Source organism: Pungitius pungitius, chromosome 3 (genome assembly GCF_949316345.1).
Source record: "Pungitius pungitius chromosome 3, fPunPun2.1, whole genome shotgun sequence".
In the NCBI taxonomy this organism is placed as follows: domain Eukaryota; kingdom Metazoa; phylum Chordata; class Actinopteri; order Perciformes; family Gasterosteidae; genus Pungitius; species Pungitius pungitius.
The window spans coordinates 13,818,190-13,842,092 of NC_084902.1; the positions used below are offsets into that span (position 1 = coordinate 13,818,190).

General features: G+C 41.3%; 1 protein-coding gene across 1 annotated transcript in view; it reads left to right on the plus strand.

Annotated features, from left to right (window-relative positions):
• frem2b (FRAS1 related extracellular matrix 2b) overlaps positions 1 to 23,903 on the plus strand; it is a 44,987-nt gene that overhangs the window by 9,181 nt on the left and 11,903 nt on the right. Inside the window, exons 3-7 of the mRNA XM_037469218.2 lie at positions 10,604 to 10,750; positions 13,520 to 13,750; positions 15,621 to 15,746; positions 15,935 to 16,186; positions 23,363 to 23,512. Coding sequence (XP_037325115.2) covers positions 10,604 to 10,750; positions 13,520 to 13,750; positions 15,621 to 15,746; positions 15,935 to 16,186; positions 23,363 to 23,512 — 906 coding nt within the window. The remainder of the gene's footprint in view (positions 1 to 10,603; positions 10,751 to 13,519; positions 13,751 to 15,620; positions 15,747 to 15,934; positions 16,187 to 23,362; positions 23,513 to 23,903) is intronic.

Below are 23,903 nucleotides of genomic sequence, written 5' to 3' on the forward strand. Positions count from 1 at the left end.
GAACTACTACCAAAAACACAAAACACAATTATTCACATTCTTTGCAAAAGTTATAATCATGGGTAATTTGTGGTGTGTTGTTTTTCTTTCCTTCTCCAGTTTCTTTTTCATTTCAGACATCTCTGTGCCCTTGCAGGTATTTGAGGTGTTGATAAGGGAGAAAACACGGCTTATAACAGAGCTGCTTGTGTGTCTCACTATTCGTCAAGCTTGTCAAAGCTTTGAATGAGTAATCACAGAGGACGGAAATTACACATATTCATTCGTGGGTGTCCATTTCCTGTTTTGGAAAAACATCACACCTGTAGAGCAGAGTCACGAACAAAGGTGTTGGCCAAAAACCTCTTTAATTACTTAAAGAAAGTGTCCTGTTTGGAACGGTATCTGTATGTTTGTGCACATTTGTTCTGGGGAAGGGGCCTGCGCCCGGCTTTAAGTCAGTTAATTGCTGTGTTTTGGTGGGCTCCAGTCCTCCAATTGTCTCCTGACAATTCTGGTGCATTCAGGTGAGCTTAACATGAGCACACACATGCAGTGGCATTCCCAGGCATTTGTTGGGGAAGGAGAATCCCTTACTGCCTCCGGCCAGTCAGTCAGCATCAGGGGTGGGCCTACTGACAGACACATTGATGTGGCTTTTGTTTTTCATTCCAGGCACTCGATGCCATCTCGTTTTTTTTTCCCACTAAGCCACAAAGAAGCATCAAAATACTATTGATTGTTAGGTTCTCAGATCGGTTTCTTCTGAAGGTCAAAACCCACCGCTGCGTTCAAAGTTTCATTGCGTTTCCTTTTGACATCTGTTTAGTAAGTACTATGTGCGATGAGCATGATAATCAGACATTCAGAATTACAAGAGAAAAGGTCAAAGTCATGGCTGTCTTGTTATTTCTGCCCATGAAAAAGAAAAGCTGAGTGTCTGTGAGTACCTTGACCGAAGAAATCCTTTTTGGCCTGCAGTAACATCTGTGCAAAACTCAACCATCTGTAATATTATTGCTGTGTAATCTCTTGTGACACTGAGTTCATACTTGAATCTGTCTCCCTTTGCTCTCTGCCTATCTAATCCCAGTTTAGGAGAGATTATTATTCTCCCCATAGCATGCACAACAATAGTAAGGGGAATGTGCACTCACTTGCAGTCGTGAGGTTAATATAGACTTTGTGAGTGCCACAATATTCCCATTGAAGTGCAGATGATGGTTCTGCAGTTTCTGTTCTGTTATTAATGAAAAGGTCTCCCCTACACTTTTCTTGTGGGTTATAACATTCCTCTGTCATTGGGACCTGAAGGTGCAATCTTATGCATGAAGCATGGTGTAAGATTCAGAACATGATATATCTAGTACAGTGTTTTAAAGGGAGTTTGGGGTGGGGGGAGGGTGATTTTCTTCACAATCCATCTGTGCCACAGCTAATATGATTTTAAGTATAGTATTTTTATTGTTGTGATAAAACATCTGGAAGTTGATTAGATTAGCTATTCCTAGCTAAAAGCTGCTTCAATTTGAGGATGAAAAACTGAATTACAGAGAGGATTTAGGCTAATCATTTTAGATGGAGAGGGATTTTCGCATCTCACTGTTCCCTTATGTTCTCATCGACTTTGAGTAATACTTTTCTCCCAGGTTTGCCTTGCATATTTTGCAATATGTTCTAATGTTTATATGTGTCATAAAGTAAAAGCATATGTGAAGGGTGCTGCAGGGACTACAGGTGAAGAACCTGGGCTTATTGATGAGGTGGATGAAACATTCATTGTGAGAAAAACATTGGATGAAACATGAGAAAGAATTACAAGATCCTTTCCTACTGATGTGCCCTCATTGTCTTTGGAAACAGACAGGCAAGGGAAACCTTGTTTGATATGCTGCTAAAGTCAGTGTGTGAAGCAGAGGTTAACAAAGCAATGGCAAATTCCCAAAAGAATAGAAAGCCCAGGCCCAGGCTTGCTCCCTCAATGATGATTTGTGTCGTCATTCTTGCCTTAGGATATCAGTGTAGCAGAACTGGGGTTGTTCAAGCAATACGTTTGTGGAAAACCCCTCTTTTGGTGGCATTAGCTTGCACATTCAAGTTTGTGTTTCAAGGAAAGTCCCATCGACACCAAAAAGCTGAGGCATACGTATATCAAATCCTATAGCTTTCTAGCACTGGCAACATAAAAAGATGGACAAAATATCTTAAATGAAACGAATAACTGGAATGTTTAGCAAAATCAAACCGATTTCAAATCTCTGCACATTTACATTGAAAGCAGACTTAAAATCACAAATTTTTTTCATGGTGTTTCATTTTACTCCCTGTAGATTTTTTCCTGTAATAATTTAAGTCTGATATTGCCCAACTGATAACAAAACGCAGGAGCATTGTGAGTCTACGGTGACACAGTTGTACTGTGACATCTCTCTTTTCACAGTAGCAGAGTTTTTGTTTTGGGAAATCACTCTGGATAATGTGTTTTTGGCCCCAGAATCCCAGCAGTGGGCCTGACCTGCTCCCATCTCAGCCCTGCAGCACAATAAGCCTCTAGCAGCTGGGTTAAAGCTGGAGAAACACAACCCTCTCCAGCTCAGTCCAAGTCTCAGCATTGAAGCCCAATGCAGGGTACATCCCCTTGCAGAAACCTTCAATGCACTTTCTCACACACACACACACATACACACACTAATCAACCACCATTTATCCATCTCTGGGCCAGCTGCCTGATCCTTTAATCAGAGATGAGGCTGGCCCTACTAAAATGTTACATTAAAATGCTGGGCATCAACTACAGTTTAATTGATAACTGCTTTGTCTTTGATTTCAAGCTGTTGTTTCTTTTGATTTATTCTGCTATGATGGAGGCCAGGAAAAAAAAGCTCCTTATTTTGGTATCATCAGCATTTCAGTATGCCAACAAAATGTCTACAGCAGAGGGAAAATCAAAATATTACACGGCTTGAAGAAAACTCTCTTGAGAAGGTTTGCATTTTTCATTCTCCCCATGAACATGGTTTGAGTGTTTCTTGAGAGTAAGACGGCTCTCATAAAATACAGCTGATGAAATCCTTTGGGCGTTCCGTGTTTGGATCAAGCTCTGTCTCACCGCCACCTCCTCCTCGTCCTCCTCCTCCACCTGCCTTTCCCCATAAGTGGAGCCTGATTGGCAGGCTATGAGAAGCCATCGTGTTGAGAAAAGGGAGGGAAGAGCAGTCAGAAGTGATGAAAGATAGTTGGTCCCAGTATTGGTGGGGCAACACTTCAAGCTGCTTCCTGTCGCCTGTAGAGACGACACAAATGTGCTGATGTGCTCTTCACTCCCTCAACACCACCTGTGTTGTGTTTTTTGAGTGCTCAAATGCAGTAGATGCGCCTTGTGCTGCCTCAGCCAAAATTATTTTTAGATCAACCGTGGCTCTCGTCAGTCTATGGCAAACATAGGCTAATGTTGAATTTAATTAGATATATTTTGTTTTTGCTTAAACATCTAAACTACTTTAAAAATGTTTAACAACCAGCTAAATGTCCAGAGATCAACCCTTCCCCCACGAAGAATAGGAATGTCCTTCTGCCTGAAACTCACTAGACCATGCCTGGGCTTATCTTGGTTTCCCAGGACATGGGCTCGGAGTGAGGAGTTACATATTAGCAGGTAAATGTTAAGAAAAAACAGCCACCACAGTGGTGCAGGTCTATACCACCGGTCATGCGTTACAGCATGTTGCTCCTTAAATCCCCAAGTCATTTTGCAGAAGCTGCAACAGTTATCGCAACACTTTTTGCTAGATTAAAAGATGACCATGAGTAAGATGCAACCAATATACATATAATATGTTTTTTGTTTGCATCAACAATAATATTATATTTCCATAATGTAGAATTTTCATACACGTACAAGGACCATGCAAGTAGAGGGAAATACTGTACAATACAAATTGCTTAACAAAAATTTGCAAGCATAGTGGGGAGTAATCCTCTCGTACATATTTTACAACTCTGGGTTTGTTTTGCTGCACAGACTAATCTTCTGTTCAGTATATCTTTAGACATTTTTTTTTAATGAATGCAGACTTGCCTGCTTATCTTTAACGTGCAGATATGCATAGTTCTACTTGAAGTCATGAACCAAGAGTCATATAGCACCATTAATGGATCACCGTATCACCTTTTAGAAGACTTTTCCCCCTTAAGGAAAATCCTTTCTAGGTTCAAGGATTTGCAAGTAACAACTGTGAAGTGCCGCTGAAACGTGTGAAACCAAAGGAGGAACCGAGAACAGCCTCAACAAACACCCAGCTCTATTAGCATGGAGCTCATGAATCCCTGAGACTGGGACTGGCTTTTATATTCTATGGCCTCACACTGCTGCTTTCAGCAAACAGTCCACCATTATTCGATCTGACAGCAGAGCAAACACGATGCATTCAAGGGTCAAGAAAAAAGCATGTCCCCCTCTCTTTGTTGAGTCCCTTCATCCTACAACCTTACGTTGCTTTGTTTTCTCTCACATTTCCACACTTCTCTTTGTATCCCCTTGTTAAATCACAATTTACGTCGTTTTCAAGCTACCAGCTGAATTCCTGAGCAGGTCTATAAACATTACGTTTCCCGATATTCAGCGTGTCATAAGAATTTATTTTAGGCATTATTCGTGAAGTTAGTGCACCACTTTTTATACAACACAGGGTTTGTGAAACATTGCCCTAAAGCTTTTTGTGTGTCACTTAACGTTCAAAGTAATATTAGGCCACAAATCAATGGAAATGCCCGCTGCAGAACTACTTTGTTAGGAAAATGGATAACCACAAGCGTTCCATTAGGTATTATATATACATCACAGAGCGCATCTTTCTATGCAGATGCATTTACCTTTCATTAGTACAGACGACATGACATACAAATAAAAAGTCTAATGTGTCGAGAATTCAATAACAGGACAGTTCGAAGTTGAAGTTACTTCAGCAACGTTGACCTCATCGCTGTCAGGGTGTTCACACTGTACATAATTAACTGGTAATGAGCAAGAAACTCCTGATTTTAAATCCAGAAGAAAGCTCTGCAGCTGCAAAATCTGCCGTTTGTGGTTGTTTTCCCTGCTATTCAGAGTTCATGCTTTTGCTCTCCAAACCGTGTGGCTTAGAGATGTGGTTAATTAAGACACTCAAGGCTGCATCAGCATTGACGGACAGGCATGTTGTTCAAGGACAATCAAGGAATTCGTTGTCTGACCTCACCCACACAATCAAAATACGCAAAGCCTTTAAACGACTTTAACACTTCCTTTGCAAAACTCAAGGTCAGTTGATTAATTTATGTACTCCCTTGTAGAGAGAGTTTTAGGTGCAATGATTAGAATTCTGCTGAACAAGGCCAGACAAAAAAGGGTCTCACACTCTGCAAGTCAGTACGATTACATCATCATATTTCCCAGATCCACCACATGTATTTCAAGAAGAGATAAAGATTTTCCCTAAAAAATATTCCAAACGGAGTTGATGTTAATCATGAGGCAATGATTTTATAGCTTAACCAAATACCCTAACCCAAATACTAACACGGTTTTTGAGTGGTCATGATCAGGAATTAGTCCTGACCTTGGCTGCTTGGTAGGACACCCTGTGCCTCTGGTTGGAAACAGAACAGATGTTCTGCAGAGAGGTGCATCCAGAGTTAACCGCTTCCTAATCCTTAAAGTGTTTCTGGAAAGATTCCTTTTCAGCAATAATTCCACGGGAGTCTAATAGGATTACACTTAAAAACCTAGGATGTTTGCTTTTATGGGATGCCAGTCATTTTTAAACAAGGATAAATAGTGACCTTGATAAATATCCAAAGGCAATGTATTGAGTTGTTTTTCTGATTTGTTATATTCAAATGTACACCATTTATCAACATTTTGAATGTACCCCAACAACCTTACAGATTCCAACATTCCAGCAAATAAGCGTGTTGTCTCGAGTGTTTTATGTGGCAGATGACAAATGAAATACGTGGCAGCGTGTGAAGAAGCTAGAGCATAAAGTAGAGTCCTCGAACAGGAGTAACCTTTTCCCACAATCACATTGGGTAGCTTTTCCTCAAACACAATTCTCTCCTGGGCCACAGATAAAAGAGCCCCATCCGAAACAAGTGCTCTGAGAATCGTCAATGCTTTTCCACACTTAAACATTGTTACCCAGCGAAAAGTTATTGAACAGTTCCCAGAGAAACCTCATGCAATTTGGAATCACAGGCAGGTGTGAGGGCTGCATGAAGCTCATTGTTTTGGGTGTTGTCCTGTCACTCATGCTTTACATTTACATTTATGGGAACATTGAAGCAGCTTTGTTGCTTCAGGGAAAGAACATAAAAGCTTAAACTAATATGATGTTTAACCTTGAATGACTTCTGAGGAATGTTGTTTCACGCTGTAACATTTTAAAACCCGCTCTTGTTCTCCTGTGCTCATCCAACCATCACCATTATGTAGGCTACTCAGCAGTTGTGTCAAAATAATAGAATGATTAGGTTTTTTTCCACAGCTCTAAAGTGTGAATGATCCAAAAGGCCTCCCAGAGGCTATTGTAATTCCATTCAAGGCATTATAACAACACAAATACAGTCCAATTTAAAATAAGTCAAGGTCTTATTTCTGCAGTTAATCGATTCTAAAATGATTCTTTATTATTATATTTAATTATAAATCTTTAAGGAAATGTTAATTTATGATAGGGTCATTTAAAGTTTATGAACATAAAGTAATTCCATCCATTGTATTCCAAATTTGGATTGAGCACTGTGAGTTAAATCACCTTGTGGTTCACATGTTAATCTGAAAGCACTTTCCCTGCTGAGAACAAAGCCTTTACTCGCCTTAAACCATGCGTGGCTCTCTGACCCAGTACTTTTGTTCAGAAGTGCCTTTGGCCTTTCTATCGCGCCCCTCAAATGTCGCCTCACAGGGACCAGAGCGGACGTGGAGGGGACAGCTGCCGGTATGGACCCTGCATAGTGGCCAAAGGGAGGGGGGGAGGGGGGGGGGGGGGTGGAACAGTTCCATGAAAGGCAGTGCTTGTAGAAAAGGGTTTAGGGTCTGTGAAATCATAACGAATTCTTTCATGCCACGGCCAACTCGTTACTGCTGGTACAGGGCTTAAGGTGATTAGACCACAGCACTCTTTCCCTCTGCTCTGCCATGTGCTTTCTTTCGTTCAACGGGATTATCATATCCAGTCTCTTCTAATTGGAGAAGTCAAAAGTACGCCTGTATGCTATATTCGTCTCTGTTTCTAAACTGTACTGGTTTAGGCTTTCGATAAATTGTAATTATTATGAGTGGATTGGCCTGAATAAGGGTCTGAGAACTGATTTTGGCATTTAACTATCATTACAATTTCCCCCTCTATAAGAAAACAGTCAAATTAAAAGTGTATTGATTTCTCGAACGTGGTAAAAAAAAGGTTCTTCTTGTGTGGTCCATTTTAATACTATTTGAAAGGCCTCTTTCTCCAATCCCAGCAAAAAACCTAAACGAAAAACCTCACTGGACTGTGAGCACCTGGCTGGTCCTGTACACATTCATCATATAGTTTTATTTGACGTATTTAATGTTACAATGAAACGCAGTGATAGCAGACCATGAAAACTATTAGCCCGCAAAAGTCCATTGGCAGAATTTGATCATTAAGTATTTTTAGATGTATTGTGTCTGTTGAACAGGATTCACAGGCTTGTCCCAATTGATCCTGCCTAATCCGTGGTGCTGAACTTGTGGGCCAACGGCCGCCTGTCTGTCTGCCTGGTTGAATGAACAGGCGAGCGGGTCCATGGGGCATCTGGCCCCACAATGCCTCACGGTGACCAAATAAGGGCTGTCTGCAACAAGTATTCTGGGGGGAGACAGGGGTACTAAGTTGGCACAGTCCAGTCTCTCACATTCTTTGGCCACTCTCGAAAGGCCTTCCCTCAACACACAGCCAGTTTGTGGGTGAACAGAACTAGTGCAGCTACATGAACGCTACATGGTACACGGTACAGACATTTTGTTTCATTGACAACTCATAGTCACCATAAGAAAGGGTATAATACATCAACAGAGATTACGCTCCCTTTTCCTCGCCACGAGGGCAATAACGCTCACTAGAAACCAGCGAGACAGAGTGCAGGCATGCAGTCAATTATCTCAGGGAATGAATTAAGATGACTCACACTGGAAGTTTTATGACTCCTGCTATAACCTCATGCTTTAATGAGAACGTGAACAATGTGTAAAATACAGTCCAATCAATGTCCTATTTCAGTTTATGCAATGCATCCGCTGTTCACGATGAACTCTTCTGGATGAAACTGCACGGCAGTGCAAAGACCCCAATATTAGAGATACTGGTAGTGGTCACTAAATTCTGTCTCACTGCTCTAAGTGCTGGTTAAAGATTAACTCTGGCGTTTTCCTTGATGCCTCTTTTGAAGTAGACTTACTCCAACCCCTGCTTATCTTAATTGGAAAGAAATCTGGAGGAGTCAAGTGGACCTCTGGAAACGAGTACCTCCACCCAGCTGCTCCCTGAAGGTCACACTGCAGCTCTGCACGCACTTAAAGGCCTCCTAAACTCGATATCTGCAAATGTCATGGTGTGATTGCATGTTATATAATCTGTGAGCATAAATTAGTTTTTCTGAGATTTGAACGCGCAGCTGGATGTATCCACCTTAGATCTTGCTGGATATCCGAAATGAATAATTAATATAGCAACTGTCATCCCGTTGGTGAATACAGAAACAGGTGCTTAACGTGATTCATGTTTAAAAGGCGAGCTGCCTGTTTGATGCCTGGCTTGACGTGTAGGTTTTTTCTTCAGTGGCATGTAAATATTATTGAAATGTATTCGGTACTTGGGATGAATCCTAACGGTTAACAGCTCTACATGTATTTGATCTTGAGCTCCTGAGTATTGGCGAATACCATCTCTGTTTACCATTACCTCCATTACCCCGTATTTGGAGGGTCTCTTTCTCAACGGCATGGGTGCCACCATGAAACTGTCTTTAATCCAAATAGAGAGGGTCCTGTCTTACGCGAGAACGATATGATGTGGGACACAGAGGATGGGTTAATCCTACACTGGGGTATACCTTATGAATATGAGGTGTGACATGTATCGGTTGACACATTTTCATAAATGAGAAAAGGGAAAACATGTTTGGCGCGTCTCTAATTGTAGTTGAGGTAATAAAGTAAGTTAACCTCTGCATATGCAATAGTTGTTTCTTTTAAGATTGGAATGAGATTTTGTAGTGTGGCTTTTTGTGTTTTTGTTATTGCTTGTTTGTGGTTCTGTTGTATTACATCTCGTGTTAGTTTCCATGCTGTTTGTGATGCAAATTCTGGCATGGCACTAAATAACAATTTATTTGATTAATAGATGAAAGGGTTGTGCACGGGCACAGTGTGTTGAAGGCTGAGTAGATCAACAAACAACACCATCTATTGAAACCTGAAATGTCACATACAAAATAAAATCTAATTTAGTGGAATGCAACGGTAAAGGAAGGAAGTGCTAAAACAATTTCTTCTCAAGTCAGTGATTCATAAACAATGCTTCACAGGTGATTGTTTTCCAAGAGATAAGGAAACTTGAGAATTTCATGAAATGCAGTGTCTCCCCTCCCATTATATCAGGGCGGCGCCTGGAAGTCTGGAATTAAAATTAGTTTTTCCTTGCACGCATATGTCCGTGCATACGCGTGGTGCTTGCACCGGCTGAAAGACTACCCCCCCCCCCCCCTCCCCCTCCCCCGCATCCCCCCATCGGCCGATCCGTTCGCACCGAGCAGGTGGAGAGAACATTTCACACATGCACTCACACTCAGACACACAAAGCAGTAAATGCATGCGCCCTCACACATAATAAAACACCCATGGTGAATGTGTATAGGTCCCAGTGTGCCCATGGAGGAAGAAAATGGACACAGTGGAGCGGTCAGTTGGACGTAACCGATTTACGGACCATAACGACAGGGGGGGGGGGGGGGGACTCTCAGTTGAGCACTACATAAACAACAGGAACACCCTGAAACCTCTGAACAATGTCCTGGCTGCCTCCTAGCAGTAGTTGCCCTTTTATTCAACTACTTGCAGTGATGCCAGATGTTTAGTGCCTCAGTCATCTGTATGTCAGAGCTTCTGTTGGTTTAAGCATGAACCTGTGTGTTTGCTTTACTTTTGATGACTGTCAGTTAATCTGATTTGAGTCTTTATGGCCATATGGTAGCACCAATGACCTTCTTAACCTCTGGAGGAAAGGATGACATAACCAAGTTCAGATTCAGGACTGGTTTTACCTTAATTAGAAGTAGTTAAACAACACAAACTCCATATCTTTTGCATGAGGGTGTGAAACCCCTCCTACATTACAGCAACTGCTGGTAAGGAGTATCAAAGTCAAGTCTTAAGGGTGATCAAGAAATTATTCTAATAGGGGGGGATGAAAATTCCTCTGCCAGCTCAGAAACAAAACGCAATGTTAATTTTCCCAAACACTTATATAATAGATTATTATTAGGTGACCTTTTGTTTTCTCTTTTTGTGCAGCAACTTATATGAAGCCACTTATTTTACTTGATTCACTGTATTTGTCTGCAGGTGGCAACAAATTGAAGAACCAGCAGTTCCGTTTAAACTGGGCCTGGATCTCTCTAGAGAAGGAACACTACGTGGTGGACGAAGAGGTCAAGTTCCTGGAAGTGGTGCTGAAACGTCGGGGCTACCTGGGAGAGACTTCATTCGTTAGTAAGTAGAAGCTGCCTTTGATTTTGATTAGAAAATGTTGATCTTAAAAATAATAAATGAATGAATAAGAAAGTATTATTTCATATGTACATGTAAAATGTAGTAAATGAAAAAAATATGAAAGAAATTAACGGTAGAACCGAGAAATGCAATACGTGTGCTAGATGATTTTCAGTAAGGTAGGTGGCTCCCAACAAAATGGGCACATTTTGTAGTATACACGTTATAAGTTATTCCTGCATCCACTCTAAAAACGTCTCAGTGTTTGCCTTGCCTAAGAAAGTATTTACCTCAAAATCCCATTGAAACTACTGATCAGGTATTCTGAAAGCTTAAGTTCAAACAAACAAAAGAAAAAAATACAATTTCCAAAACAGCCCACATACACAACTACATGCAGACTCATATATTTAAGGAAATCTAAGGCTGAGCTAGACATCCTTCAAGATAATAAAGGTCATGACCTTTAACCTGACCTCTCCCACAGTATTTACGTTCCAATCACGCACAAAAACACATGACAATACCTCAGGGACCACATGAGCACATGATTAAGGTCACCCAAAGTTGATGTCCACAACAAGGCGCCATTCCAAACGTTAGTAGAGGAAGTGTACTGCCCAGAACTAAACACACAGTGACTCTTAACACAGTAAAAATAACAAGGTGCTGTAACGTTATATATATATGCGCGTATCTGTGTCTTTGTATGCCACAGGGCGTCAGAGTGACAAGCATCTCTAAGGTGATAAGGACATTTTGCTGACCTTAAACACCTCACACTATATCTGCACATCTGTAAAATAATAAAAATAAACCATTTTAAAGCGGATAATCTCATAACATGGAGATATACAGGAGAATATGATTGATAATAATAATATAATATATGTCTGAAGGTATCTTTTGTTTTGAGACCAAAAAAACTATTATTAATCAACCAAATGTATCTTGCCTGAGGAGCCTGGTCAAACAATCTCATAATCGCCCTGTGTATGTTTTTCTGGAGCATCACTACTGTTTTATTAATGATTGCATTATAAGTTAAACAAGCGCCGTTTTGAACTTTGAATGCACTCTGTGTTCACGGCTCAGACAAATCATGCCTTGAATTTTCAAAATATTCAAAATGACGTGTGCTTTCAAGTCCAAACCATAGCTTTTCATGGTGCAGTCTTCTTACGATTGAGGCAGCATGAAGGGAAACGATAATGGATGAGAGGATGATGATGCACCTCTCCGTGCTGGTGATGGAAAGCACACAACTAAACACAAACAGAGCAGTTTCAGCCTTGGTGTGTGAGCTGATTTCAATCCAAAATGAAGCAACATAACACTAAAATAATGCGCATAACCTTTAGTAAGAAACGTGTTACCTGAGGAAAAAAGACAAGCTTTTTCATACAAGCTTCAAAAACATCTCTGCAGCATCCCTCCTACAGAGGCACCAATAAAAACAGTGCAATATCCTGCACCAGTAGCATAAAAATAAACAAAAATACAAGAGCATTCATTACTTTCTCTGAGCAATCATTTGGAGTCTGCCTTTCCCTCTGTTGCCACAACTGAGGAGAGCAAAGGCTGCAAACCATGTTTACGGGCCATAAGCAGCCTGACAATTGAAGCCATCCATCTGCCTCTGTGTTACAATGAGAACTGATCCCCGGCCAGCACCTTCCCATGGAGGCTGGGGATATCTCCTCTGGCCCAGCCCTGCCTGAGTGAACACTGATCAGAGAAGCACACTGGTGGGTTGCTGCTTCACTGGTTAATGCGCACAGAGCAGGTGTAACTAGTTTGGAGGGTGCAATGAACCCACCTGCCGCAAACCCTTGGAGCGGCTGCTGTGATCTGGACTGTGGCGTTTTGCTGGAGATCAGATCATCAAATCTTACTCCGTCGTCTCTGAGCTGCTCTTTGAAGACAGCTGATTTTTCAAGCTCCATTGAACTTGATTATTTTATCTGACCACATATGTGCAGGCTGTCTGTACTTGCATATCAAAGGCCACATTTTTCTCATCAAAGAAGAGAATGGTAATTTTCTTAAAAGCTCAAACGCTTCTGAAGATCTTTAGTCCTTATGCAATATTTCATTTTTTCTCTTCCTTCCTCAGTTGCAAATAAACAACATTATTTTTTATTTCATGCTAATTTCAAGCATTTCAAGGCTATGGCATTGCCTTGGGGTGTGCAATTATGTTCTTGCTATTTAGTGCCAGGCCCCTGCTGCTTCTTTTGTGGCCGTTTAACAGAGACAGAGGAGTGACTGTGTGACATTTCACCAGCTTCAGTGCTCCCGCTCAACAAGAATCCTGCCAGTGTCCCAGCCATAGTGACCGTAGGCCCCATCAAACAGCTCACATGCTGAAGGTCAGACATTGCAAGTCAGCCTCCAATCGCTGCTGCAGAGACTAGGCTGACGAGGAGTAATTGGCTTTATTCCCAGGCAGCCTTCAGAAGCGCTGGGGGTGAGAAACTGCACCGAGGCATGGGGTAGACCAACTCGGACGGACCTGACATTTTCCTGGAATAATATTTGTTTAATTGTATAAAGAGACACCCTGTGGAACTGTGACGTTTCATAGTCACACAGGTATCTGAATGCACATACATCACATCATTATTAAAAGGTAGCAATGAAACATTTTTAGAAATTGTTGTTGGTAGTAAAACCTGAACAAAGTGCTACATACCATGACATGCCTAATGCTAGCAGATGCTGCCTGATTATCATGATCATTATTTTTTTCCCCACGTACTTTCTTAGGCATAGGCACAACGGATGGCACTGCACAAAAGGACAAAGATTTTCGGGGGAGATCTCAAAAACAAGTGCAGTTCAACCCCGGGCAGACCACAGCCACCTGGAAGGTGCGGATCCTGTCGGATAACAAGTACGAAGTGTCAGAGACCTTCCAAATCGTTCTGTCTGAGCCGGTGATGGCAGCCCTTGAATTCCCTGAGATTGCAACAGTGGAGATCCTGGACCCTGAAGATGGTCAGTAATGATGAAAGTTTACATCGACAGCTGAACCTTTTTAAATATAGTTGATTGTTTGATGCCACGTGTCTAATAGTAAATTCTGTGACATCATTTTGCATATATGTTCAACAGTCATACAGAAATGAATCCTTTGTAGACTTCATATTTCAGTCATATTTTGAATAGGGGGTGCAGCCTCAATGGCCGGCACACCATTATACACTAGTATAAAAAAACAAAGAAAGAGTAGATGGCGATGTTTTTTTAAGCAGGCAAACCAAAATAATAGACAAGTCATCGAATTAGGCTACATCTCATGTATTGTATTTTACAGATCTAGGTCCAAGAGTCACCTCAGCTGTATTTGTGTTTTTAAGGAATTTTTCTCTCCATCTGCCCAAGGAGCACAAAACATTTTAAATACTGAATGAATTCACATGAAAACTGAATACGGAGGGGAACAAACAGCATCCTGAATCCATCTTGATTGAGGAAATAGCTACTTAACGAGTAAAAAGCCTATTTATGGGGAGTACTGTCTTTCCAAAGTGTAGATAAACAATGTCAAAAGGGAATATGAATATATAACCTGCCTTCCATCTGAAATGAACAGATGAATGGAACAGATGAGCGCTGATACTGAAAACAGCTTGACTGGGATAGAGTTGAGAAAACAACTGCACAGTATGAATATGGATATTGCTCCTTGTCATCCCATGGGACTTCACTGGGGGAAAAGAATGAATTTGTAGTCAACAGTGTATCCTAATCAGCATGTTTACTTGGAACTTTGTTTCACAGAACTCCAGAGGGCAATCAACCAAACGAGCTGCCATCTCTGAATTTTGGTTTCTTTCTTCCTTCAGCAGAGAGTGTCTTGCAACAGCCATCTGTATATTATCATATTGTTATACTGTTTATGGTTTCTAAAGATTTTTTTGGTATAATGGCCTCTCAAGGTCAAATAAGCTCTGCAGGCTCATAAAAATGGATTTTTCGTTGCTTTTGACTGAGAGCACAATGATGGAACAGCCTAGGGGCTGCCACCATGAAACTGAAAAATAAATGATCTCACAGCAGCTCAGGCTGAAAACAGCTTATTGTTTGAAACAAGAAGGGAAGAGTGGCCTCACCATCCTATGCGATCGCTTGCTCTGTCCTCACAGAGGCAGTCAGGTGAAAATCGGTTGACTTGCCTCTTTAATGTGGGTGAACGCAAGGCTCACTGTGAAGCCTTTGTCCTAGCTTTTTTGTTTTATGGCTAAAATGTTGAAAGTTTATTACATTCCTGGTTGTCACATGCAGCTCTGAGGAGCAAGGAGACAAAGAGATGGAAATCTGCCAGTAAAACTATTGAGTAGAAAAAGAAATAGTTTGACTTGTCTCTGCTTGTAGACAGAATTAACACTCTCATTTTTTATTTAAGCGTATTTTTGTGGGGATTTTTTAAGTTAAAGTTAAGTTAAATTCCAATTCCCAATTCTTTTCAGAATCTGCGTTATCTCTGACATTTTTCTTTGTTGCACATCAAGCCAACTCTGGTTTGTAGTATTTGCTGCTGATGAGCAGTAGATGTTAACATTTGATTTAACATGATGGAGGCAAGGCTGTAATGAGAGCTGCAAACCTATGTGTCAAATGATACTGATGCAAACAATGTCACACGTGTTTTACTGTTTGGAAGGTTCCTTTTCTTTATCTTTTCTTCATTTACATGACATTCAAATGAGCTTGTTCAATTTGCCTGAAAAACGATCATACATAGTGTAGTGGGAGGGTATAAAGGGAAATAAATGGTACCTAGTAGCAGTACACCCACCTCATCAACGGTCACTACAGAAGTGATGCCACCTTACCAAAGTGCATGGATGTTTCTCTTGTACAGAGTCAACAGTGTTCATACCCTCAGAGGCATACAGCATAGAGGAGGACATTGGTGAGCTGCTTGTTCCAGTGCGCAGGAGTGGAGATGTCAGTCTGGAGTTGATGGTCATCTGCTACACTGAGCAAGGTAACCAAGACATTTTTGGGGAAATTCAAGGGATGAAAAGATTAATTTCTATTCAAATTCCTGAAATAGTAATTCAGTGACGCATGTAAATGTTTTTATTGAAAATTGGGTTAGGGCTTGGAGTAATGTTTTATATTGTGGCAAAGTCAGAATTGTTAACTTTGCTTTCTGTCATTCTCGAAACTCAGTTTCGGCCACAGGCACCATCCCCACCACAGTGCTATCCTACTCTGATTACATCTCCAGGCCTGAGAACCATCACAGCATCCTCCGCTTTGACAAGGGAGAGGTTGAGAAATCCTGCCGGGTGGTTATCATTGATGACTCCCTGTACGAAAATGAGGAAAGCTTCAATGTCACCCTCAGCATGCCTATGGGGGGTCGTCTGGGCTCGGAGTTCCCCGTGGCTCGAATCACAATCATCCCCGATATGGAAGACGGTAAGATGACGTTACATGAAATGCAATATGGTTTCAAATTCTCTGTCCAGGTGCAACACATGAAATGGCATTGCTAGTTAAATCCCTCTGTGGCATTTAGGGACAAGTTCTTTGTTCTTTTCTCTTTTTTAATTGTGATAAAGCCTCAAGAAAATGAAGACTGAATTTGTTCCTTGGCAGGAAGGGCTTCCATCTGATTTAGACACAGATGTTTACGTATTTGTGCAATCTCTTATGAAATATACTGTATATGGATAAGCTTTTTGTAATTGCATTATTTTTTGCTATATTGATCCTAAAAGGAAATTCAAATAGTTGGGCTGGTTGGCAGACAGACTGTGAAAATTGTGAACTTTGTGTTAGTGCTTGCGTGACAACAACTCGGTAGAAAAAGCTCAAGTGTGCGAGCCTTCTTCCTGGAGGGAACCCTTTATCTCATATCTGCGGGCTGAGACTGGGGGGGCTGATAGTAGTCTCCCATATCTTGCTGACGCCTCTTTGTTCCCCAACACCTCACGGCCATTCCTCAGGTTCCTATCGCTCTGACGATCTCCGAAAGCACTGCTCTGAAGTCAAGACTGATTGAAAACACTAGAGCTCAGTCCCAAGTCCCAGCACCTTCTGTTTTTCCTGGAATGAAAACCCATTCGTCGCTACATAATTGGGGTGATGATGCAATATTCAGCATTCTGAAAAAAACAACGTTTTTTTGCATGTCATTTGAGTTAGCTTCACTGAGACATTTTTTTAATCGGCTCCAACTGCTCAAATGAGTCCTCTTATAAAAGCCCCCACAGTACTATACGTGCTGTTGAAAGACTCTCGGACGTGGCGGCGCTCCTGCGGACAACTGCTGAAATATTTGCATCAATTAATGAAAATCAAACTCAAAAGTGCTTTATCAGAGCTAAAGATGTGAATCATCCATGAGCGTGTGGGCCTTGTCTTCGGCTTTACTGTTGCAGCAGTATTCAGACGGTGCAAGAGGCTCCTCTTCTCCTGTTGTCTCACAGGACTCAACGCACACGCACAGACACACACAGACACACAGACACACAGACACACTTCAAGTGGATTTGACTTGCTTGAGGAAAGAAGAGCTTTCGTGGTTGGAATGTTTTCTTACAGTAGCACCATCCGGTGCAACCTGAGAGTGGGTACAGGGCCCTTTGACCTTGATTTATCTCTCCAACCATTGCATTTCCACAACGTCCCTCTTGATGTGGATAACTCTGATTCCGACAAGTCATACATGTCTTTACAACTGCCATAGAGCTCACTGTTTGGAGACGTTATTGATTAATGTCTTACTGTGAATGTCTGACTCAGTCACATATTGTTGTTTGCATTTATGTTTAGGATGAGGGTCAAGTATGTTTGAGAAACAAGGGGACTGACAAGTGAAGCGTGTCCTTATTGTAAAGTAGTAAATTAGACTTTACGAATGCTTTGGATGGAGAAGAGCAGAAGGGATGTTCTCAGAACAAAGGCATGCGGTTAACTCTATCAGAAAGTACTTCTTTAGTGGGACACAGTTTTCCTTTACTAGTAAATACTGTTTATATTCATGCTTTACTGCTTTTCATAGTGTGAGTATTAGTACATTCATGATTGCATATTGAGAATCAGCCAGTGTGTTTAAACAATTCATTTTTGTAAAGTCAATTAAGTATAAGAAATGTTCTCGCTCTGCCTGTTTGTGATTTGTTGGCATGCATGCGCCTGCATTAGGGCTCCTCTGGCTCAGTGTATTATCACTCAAAAACAGGAAAAAAGAACGCTCAGTGCATTTTAGGATTAACTTGACTCAGACTGACAACCAACTGTCTGCACCCATGTGATTTCTGGTTCATCTGTAATCAGGTTTTCCTTGGCTTGGTGTTTGTCAGGGTGTCTAAGTGACAATCAAAATCTACTTATTCATATGAGAAAGCGCAACACACACACACACACACACACAAGGTTGCCATGATTGGCAAGGCCAAGATAAAGCCTCCTTGTGGAAACATGCTTTGTGTAGGTTTGTTGTCATTGTCAATTTTTTTCCTGTTGTCAAGACTTTCAATGTGGCTTTGAAAGAAGCAATGCCTGAAGCTCTTGTCCGACAGCTTGGCTCCTTAATATACAACACAAGACATCAGATGAACTGCCTGAACCCACATGTGCGCACACACAGACACACACAGACAGAATGTGTGCAAACACATCCAAAGTATGATTTGGAGTTGATGCTTGAGGTGTTTAGGTTGCCTGCATCCACTGAATAAATGCAACGTGAAGAGCAGGGAGAAATACGCTGGTGTTAAGCCTGAAGGAGGTGATAATGAAATGGCTTGGGTACTGATGCAGAAGTTAATGGTAAATATCTGTGAATCGAGCACAACCAGACTAATCTCTTGTCTGGAGGTTAGAATGGCAGCAGTGCATTCATTCCCTCTCTTAAGTTCAGATATCCTGTCGTGGTATTATATTTAATTACAAATGTACTGGACGGAAGTTAACTCATGTCATGTCATGCCGTACATTTGGATAGGAGGTAAATGGGGGCATCACATCCTTCTTTGTCATTCTTGTTGCAGCATTAGCGGGGCACTGGGTGTACCTGCATGGAAAGAACCCCCTCCCCCTGTCTGCTTGATGCGGGTGCTCCATGGGTGTGCTCTCAGCCCCTACACTGATCCATGTGCTCATAGTTCTTAGAAACACACTCTACTGATATCTGCCAAAATGTATGTCAGCAATATGTCTTCTTTTCAAGTCAGCAAACCAGAGTAACAATATGATGAAATTAGAAGCGCCAATGTGTGTGATCCCTGCTTCGTGCAAACACACAGTGTTAGCCACTTATGTAAGAGGCCACACAGGTGCTGTGGGAGGTAGAGTGCCTATTGTCTGCTAAAAGTTAATCTGACAATTTATGGGAATCTAAAAAGTGAATGTTTGCAGCTTTTACAATAGGTTGACGTTCACTGCAATAATAACCAGTTGTGTAGAAACTTTGCCACGGAGGAGAATGCATCTCTTCTTTCAAACAAAAACGTTAATTTCACTTATCAGCAGACCTTCCCCTGCAGTGGGTGAGTATTTTAAAGCAGCTTTGTTTGAAATAAAAACCCTCAGACTTATATGGCTCAGGGATTGTTATTTATGCAATTTAAGGAACTTTGTGGGCAATTTATATCAGACAAAAAGTGTAACCAGTAAGTCAAGAAAGCCTAGCTGGGTGGTCTTTCGAATATCGAATTCAAAAACAAATTGTGTACATTACAAAATGTTCCTGTATGCATCAAATAACATTCGAGAACCAGAGTTCTTTCACAATCATTTTGACTTTAAATCCATGTTTATGTCTATATGATTTAAGTCTTTAGAATCTTTAGAAATGGAGTTATAATATTAGAGATGGGTGATTGTCAATCACTGCTTGTTGCTTTTACAACTAAAGTAATCAGTATATTTAAATGTATTATATATTTAAAAAAATAGTTACTTTTCCATATTGATGCAAAATATCTACTATCGTCGCACGTTGCAATGTCACATTACACAATAAAATTGCTACACTGAGAAAAAAAGCCAAACACTAGTTCAAATACGAGAGACAAGTACAGACAATAGTTCATTATAAACATATCACATGTGATGACACAAGTTTTTGGGCAGACAATACGGGCGAATTTGTAATTGATTGGCATGCTGGCTAATGAGGCTGCCAGAATGATGAGTTGATGAAGCTGATGAATCTGATGAAGATTAGGCAGAGACTACGGGAGGCACAATCGCAGCATGAATTTACGGAAGGAGGAGAGAGAAGGCAGGCTAGCGAGTTGCAGCAAGATGATAGGCAATCAATATAATTGTCCTGTTTTGCATATTGGATTAACGGCCGTCCTGATTGACGGCCCCGAACAATGACCGCGAGGAAGTATTGTACGAGCATGTGTGAGCATTGATTGGTAGATGTTTGAGAAATAAGCTATGGGAATTGGCACACAAAAGTATTGTCTTCCTGTCTGAACCTACGCTGGAGCTTCATTTGTTACCGGCCTGTGGGTATCGGGTATTGTGAAGACACAATATTTCCTCCCAGTTTTGACAGACATCCATGAACTTTGTGCTTCTAGTCTGTCCAGGCCTACAACAAACACCACTGTCAGCCTACGAGGATGGAAAGGTCGTGAGGGATCATTGTCTGCATGCCGCACTATCGACCTCGGCTAATTGTTTAGATTGTCTCTCACAGGTTAGATTACCTTGGAAAACTTCCGCTGCTATACGTCATCTGGTTTGTTGTCATTAAATTAATCAACAATTCATTTTTAAACATGAACAATGAGTGGGAGGAATGGATTTCCAAAAGGTGCCAAGAAAATGCTAGATACTACCAAAGTGGAGCAGACAAATATGTAAAACACTTTAAAAATCGACTATTAAAACAATGGAGAGGAAGAATGAATTTAAAAATAAGCCCCAAACTCCAAGTAACAGCCTGACAACGCTGGTAAACAGTATCTCAATGACAGCAGAACGCAATTTCAAAAGAAGCATTTAAAGAGCGAGGTACAAATTGACACAATCAATCATCAAAACATAACAGCGACTAATAATTAGTGGGATTATGTGTAAAAGCGTGTTGTTGTTTCACATTATTATGAGATATATAAAGACACCACCTAATATCCCTTCCCATGCCTTTGTGTGTTGTTCCCAGCATTACACAGACATACACAGAAGCTACTTATGTACAAATAGACATATTAAAAAATTGTGTTTTTGTCGGGCTAATTGCCTTTTACAACAGGGACATGAATTATCTTAACTAGATTCTTAATTAAAAGGTACACTTTCTGGCATCTTGGCACGTAAGACAGTAAAGTTTATAAGCTGTGCAGGCGTTTTACAGTATCCACAGCTGCTATCTTCACAATACCTGCTATTTTCTTGGGGCAGACCATCTGCACACAAGCGTCTGCACCTTTCTGTTTCCACTTGGCACCTACACTTGGGTTTGGTGAAACCTGTCTTTTCTTGCAGAGATAATTGCTGTTTGATATTGACTCGGCATCCGGGAAGATGTTTCGGTGGTTGGGGCTGTAAGACATGAGAATGCTTGTTCAGCACGACTTCACTTGTATATTTATAGTCTCGTGTCAGTTGCGTGTAAATTTCCCCCTGGTTCTAAAAGGTATGATTATGAGCTGTTTTAAAGATGGGCAGGTCCCTTGCGTGTGCAGTATATCCTGGATGGGGACAAATCAACTCACCCTGTCATTATTTCTCACCTGGATTTCTGTTCATTTCGATATGAACAGATGTCCAAAGTGCTTACGCAGAGAGACACCAATCATCAGCCAGTGGACCATCAAACTCAAATATTTGAATGTTTCTTAGTCATCAACACTTTTAATAGTGAGCTTCTTTTGTACATTCATGCGGTTGGAGAGAGATTTGTCAAACACAGTGGACAGAGCAACATTTACGAGCACTCGATTGATTAGAGAAGCCACTTAGCGCTGTGGGGATGTCATGCCAAGTGGAATCAAGCAGTAAGTGATGCCTGTGTCTCTCATCTGGTTTTATTTTGTGATCACATGTATGCAACTGTAAGCATGTTTTGTTGCCATTTAATACTAGGTAAATGAATGTAAAAACTGTATTAAAACCGCTAAATTTAATAAACTTCATATCATTCCACATAATAGGCTGGTCTAGCTCTGGATCATCCACTTCCATCCAGGTGACCTTTCATGTGCTGTGTGCCACAGAACGGCGCTGCTGTCTGGGCTGATGGAGCATGTGGTTTACCTTTCTGTTAACGGGCCGTGGCTCTTTGAAGCGCACTGTTTGTCTGCTGCACAAACTTTATCTGATTACTGGACTAGTACAACAGGGCCCAAGTTGCTGGCTGCCAACCTGGTAGATCCGATTACCCGTCCCCGATGGGGAGCCGGTGCAGGCAGCCAAAACCATCTTTGTTTAGTTTCTCGGTGGGGAGAAATTCTGGCAGCTGCGAGCCTCTTGATGCGGCACTCATTGTCCTTACTGTGCTTTTAGGATGGATTAATGCACACACAAGTTTTCTTCTGATGCCCTTAGATTAAATATTATTCCAACCACAGAGATAGCTCCCATGAGAACCACAAATCCCTAAAAAGACTATTTCCCTTTTAGAACGTGCCTTATCTTGTTACAATAGATCTGTTACAGGCAAAGCAGAATATGCAATATCATCTGAGACTCAGATCACTTTGAAGAATAATTATACAGTGCAAAATATGAATATTCGATATGTAATTGTCTTGCAGCACCGTTGGAATATTTTTGCCCTTGTATTTTGGCTTCATTATCATCATGCAACAATGGTATGGATTTGTTTTTAATCAAAGAACTTATCGCCCAGTTCCACATCCCCACCCTCCTTTTTCTCACACTGTGTGATGAGTACTAAGTATCACTTTGTAGGTGCAGACTCTCATTGTCATGGAAACCACAACTCTGCTCGTGTTTCTCGTCGTTCACTTCATTTATTCATTATTTGGTCACCGTCACTTTTAAAAGCGCAATGTTTTTACAGTGATGCATTTTTTGCTTTTTATTTCGATGTTGTTCAAGTTTATAAATACATCTCTTTAAATCTTTGTAGTAGCCACATGAACCAGGCCATTTGGTAAGGATTTTTGCCAATAGCGCGTCATGAGAGAAAAGTGATTGCGAATGGGTTCAATAGGATAATAGTGGGTGAGTTTGGCTACAGAGGAATCTCAGCTCATAGAAACACTAATTGCAGTCAGGCAGGCCTGGGCTGGCACATTGAGCTCTACATCCCTCAGACCTCCTGTCAGGCCTCCTGTCTGCCTCTCAGACCCATCACTATAAAAGTCAAATCCACAACAGAACCAGGACATTCTGCCTTCAGGTTGCTTTTTGTCTTTTTCAGGACTCGAGTGAAATCCCCCAGAGACATAATTCCAGGAAGTTAGAAAGTGTTGTCCAAGGGCAACAATTACAGTGCTGACTCCCTGCTGCTGTTTCAATGAAAAGTTTATCACAATTTCTCCTGTAATTAGAGGCACTTTACGCTAGCTATTACAGGTTCCACTCAACAATTACAGCAGGCCTTCAGGTATCCTGTCATGTATGCTTTTCCTTATCTCCTTCATCTGTTGCTCTTCCCAGCTCCCATCTTCTACTTTGGCAACACAAACTACCACGTGGATGAGAGCGACGGCTTTGTGGAGGTGCAGGTATGGAGGACGGGGACCGATCTCTCCAAAGGAGGCACCGTCACAGTGCGCTCCAGGAAGACAGATCCTGTCTCAGCTGAGGGTATGTGTCTCTGTGAGGCACCTTTCTCTGACAGATTTAGCTAGTTAGTGCTTAGAGAAATATAAACCCCAGAAAACAATGGGCTCAAGTCATCGCCCTGTCACTCTTTGTTTTCCTGAGCCTAAGAGTCAATGGGGTTGTTAAAACGGGATATGTTGGGTGTACTACCTGTGGAATGTAAACATTGTTTTAGGTGAGGGGGGAAGAGAAGTTTTTTCTGTTGGGCTCTTTCAGGGCATCTGATATGTAAACGTAGAAATACGGATAGATAGCAAAAGGTGAGCTCTCAAAACGTAGACTCTTCAAAGAATGGCAAATGAAGGACCTGTTTGCACTCGGGGACGTATCCAGTTTCGTGCAGCTCTCCTTTAATCATGCAACAAATTCCAAC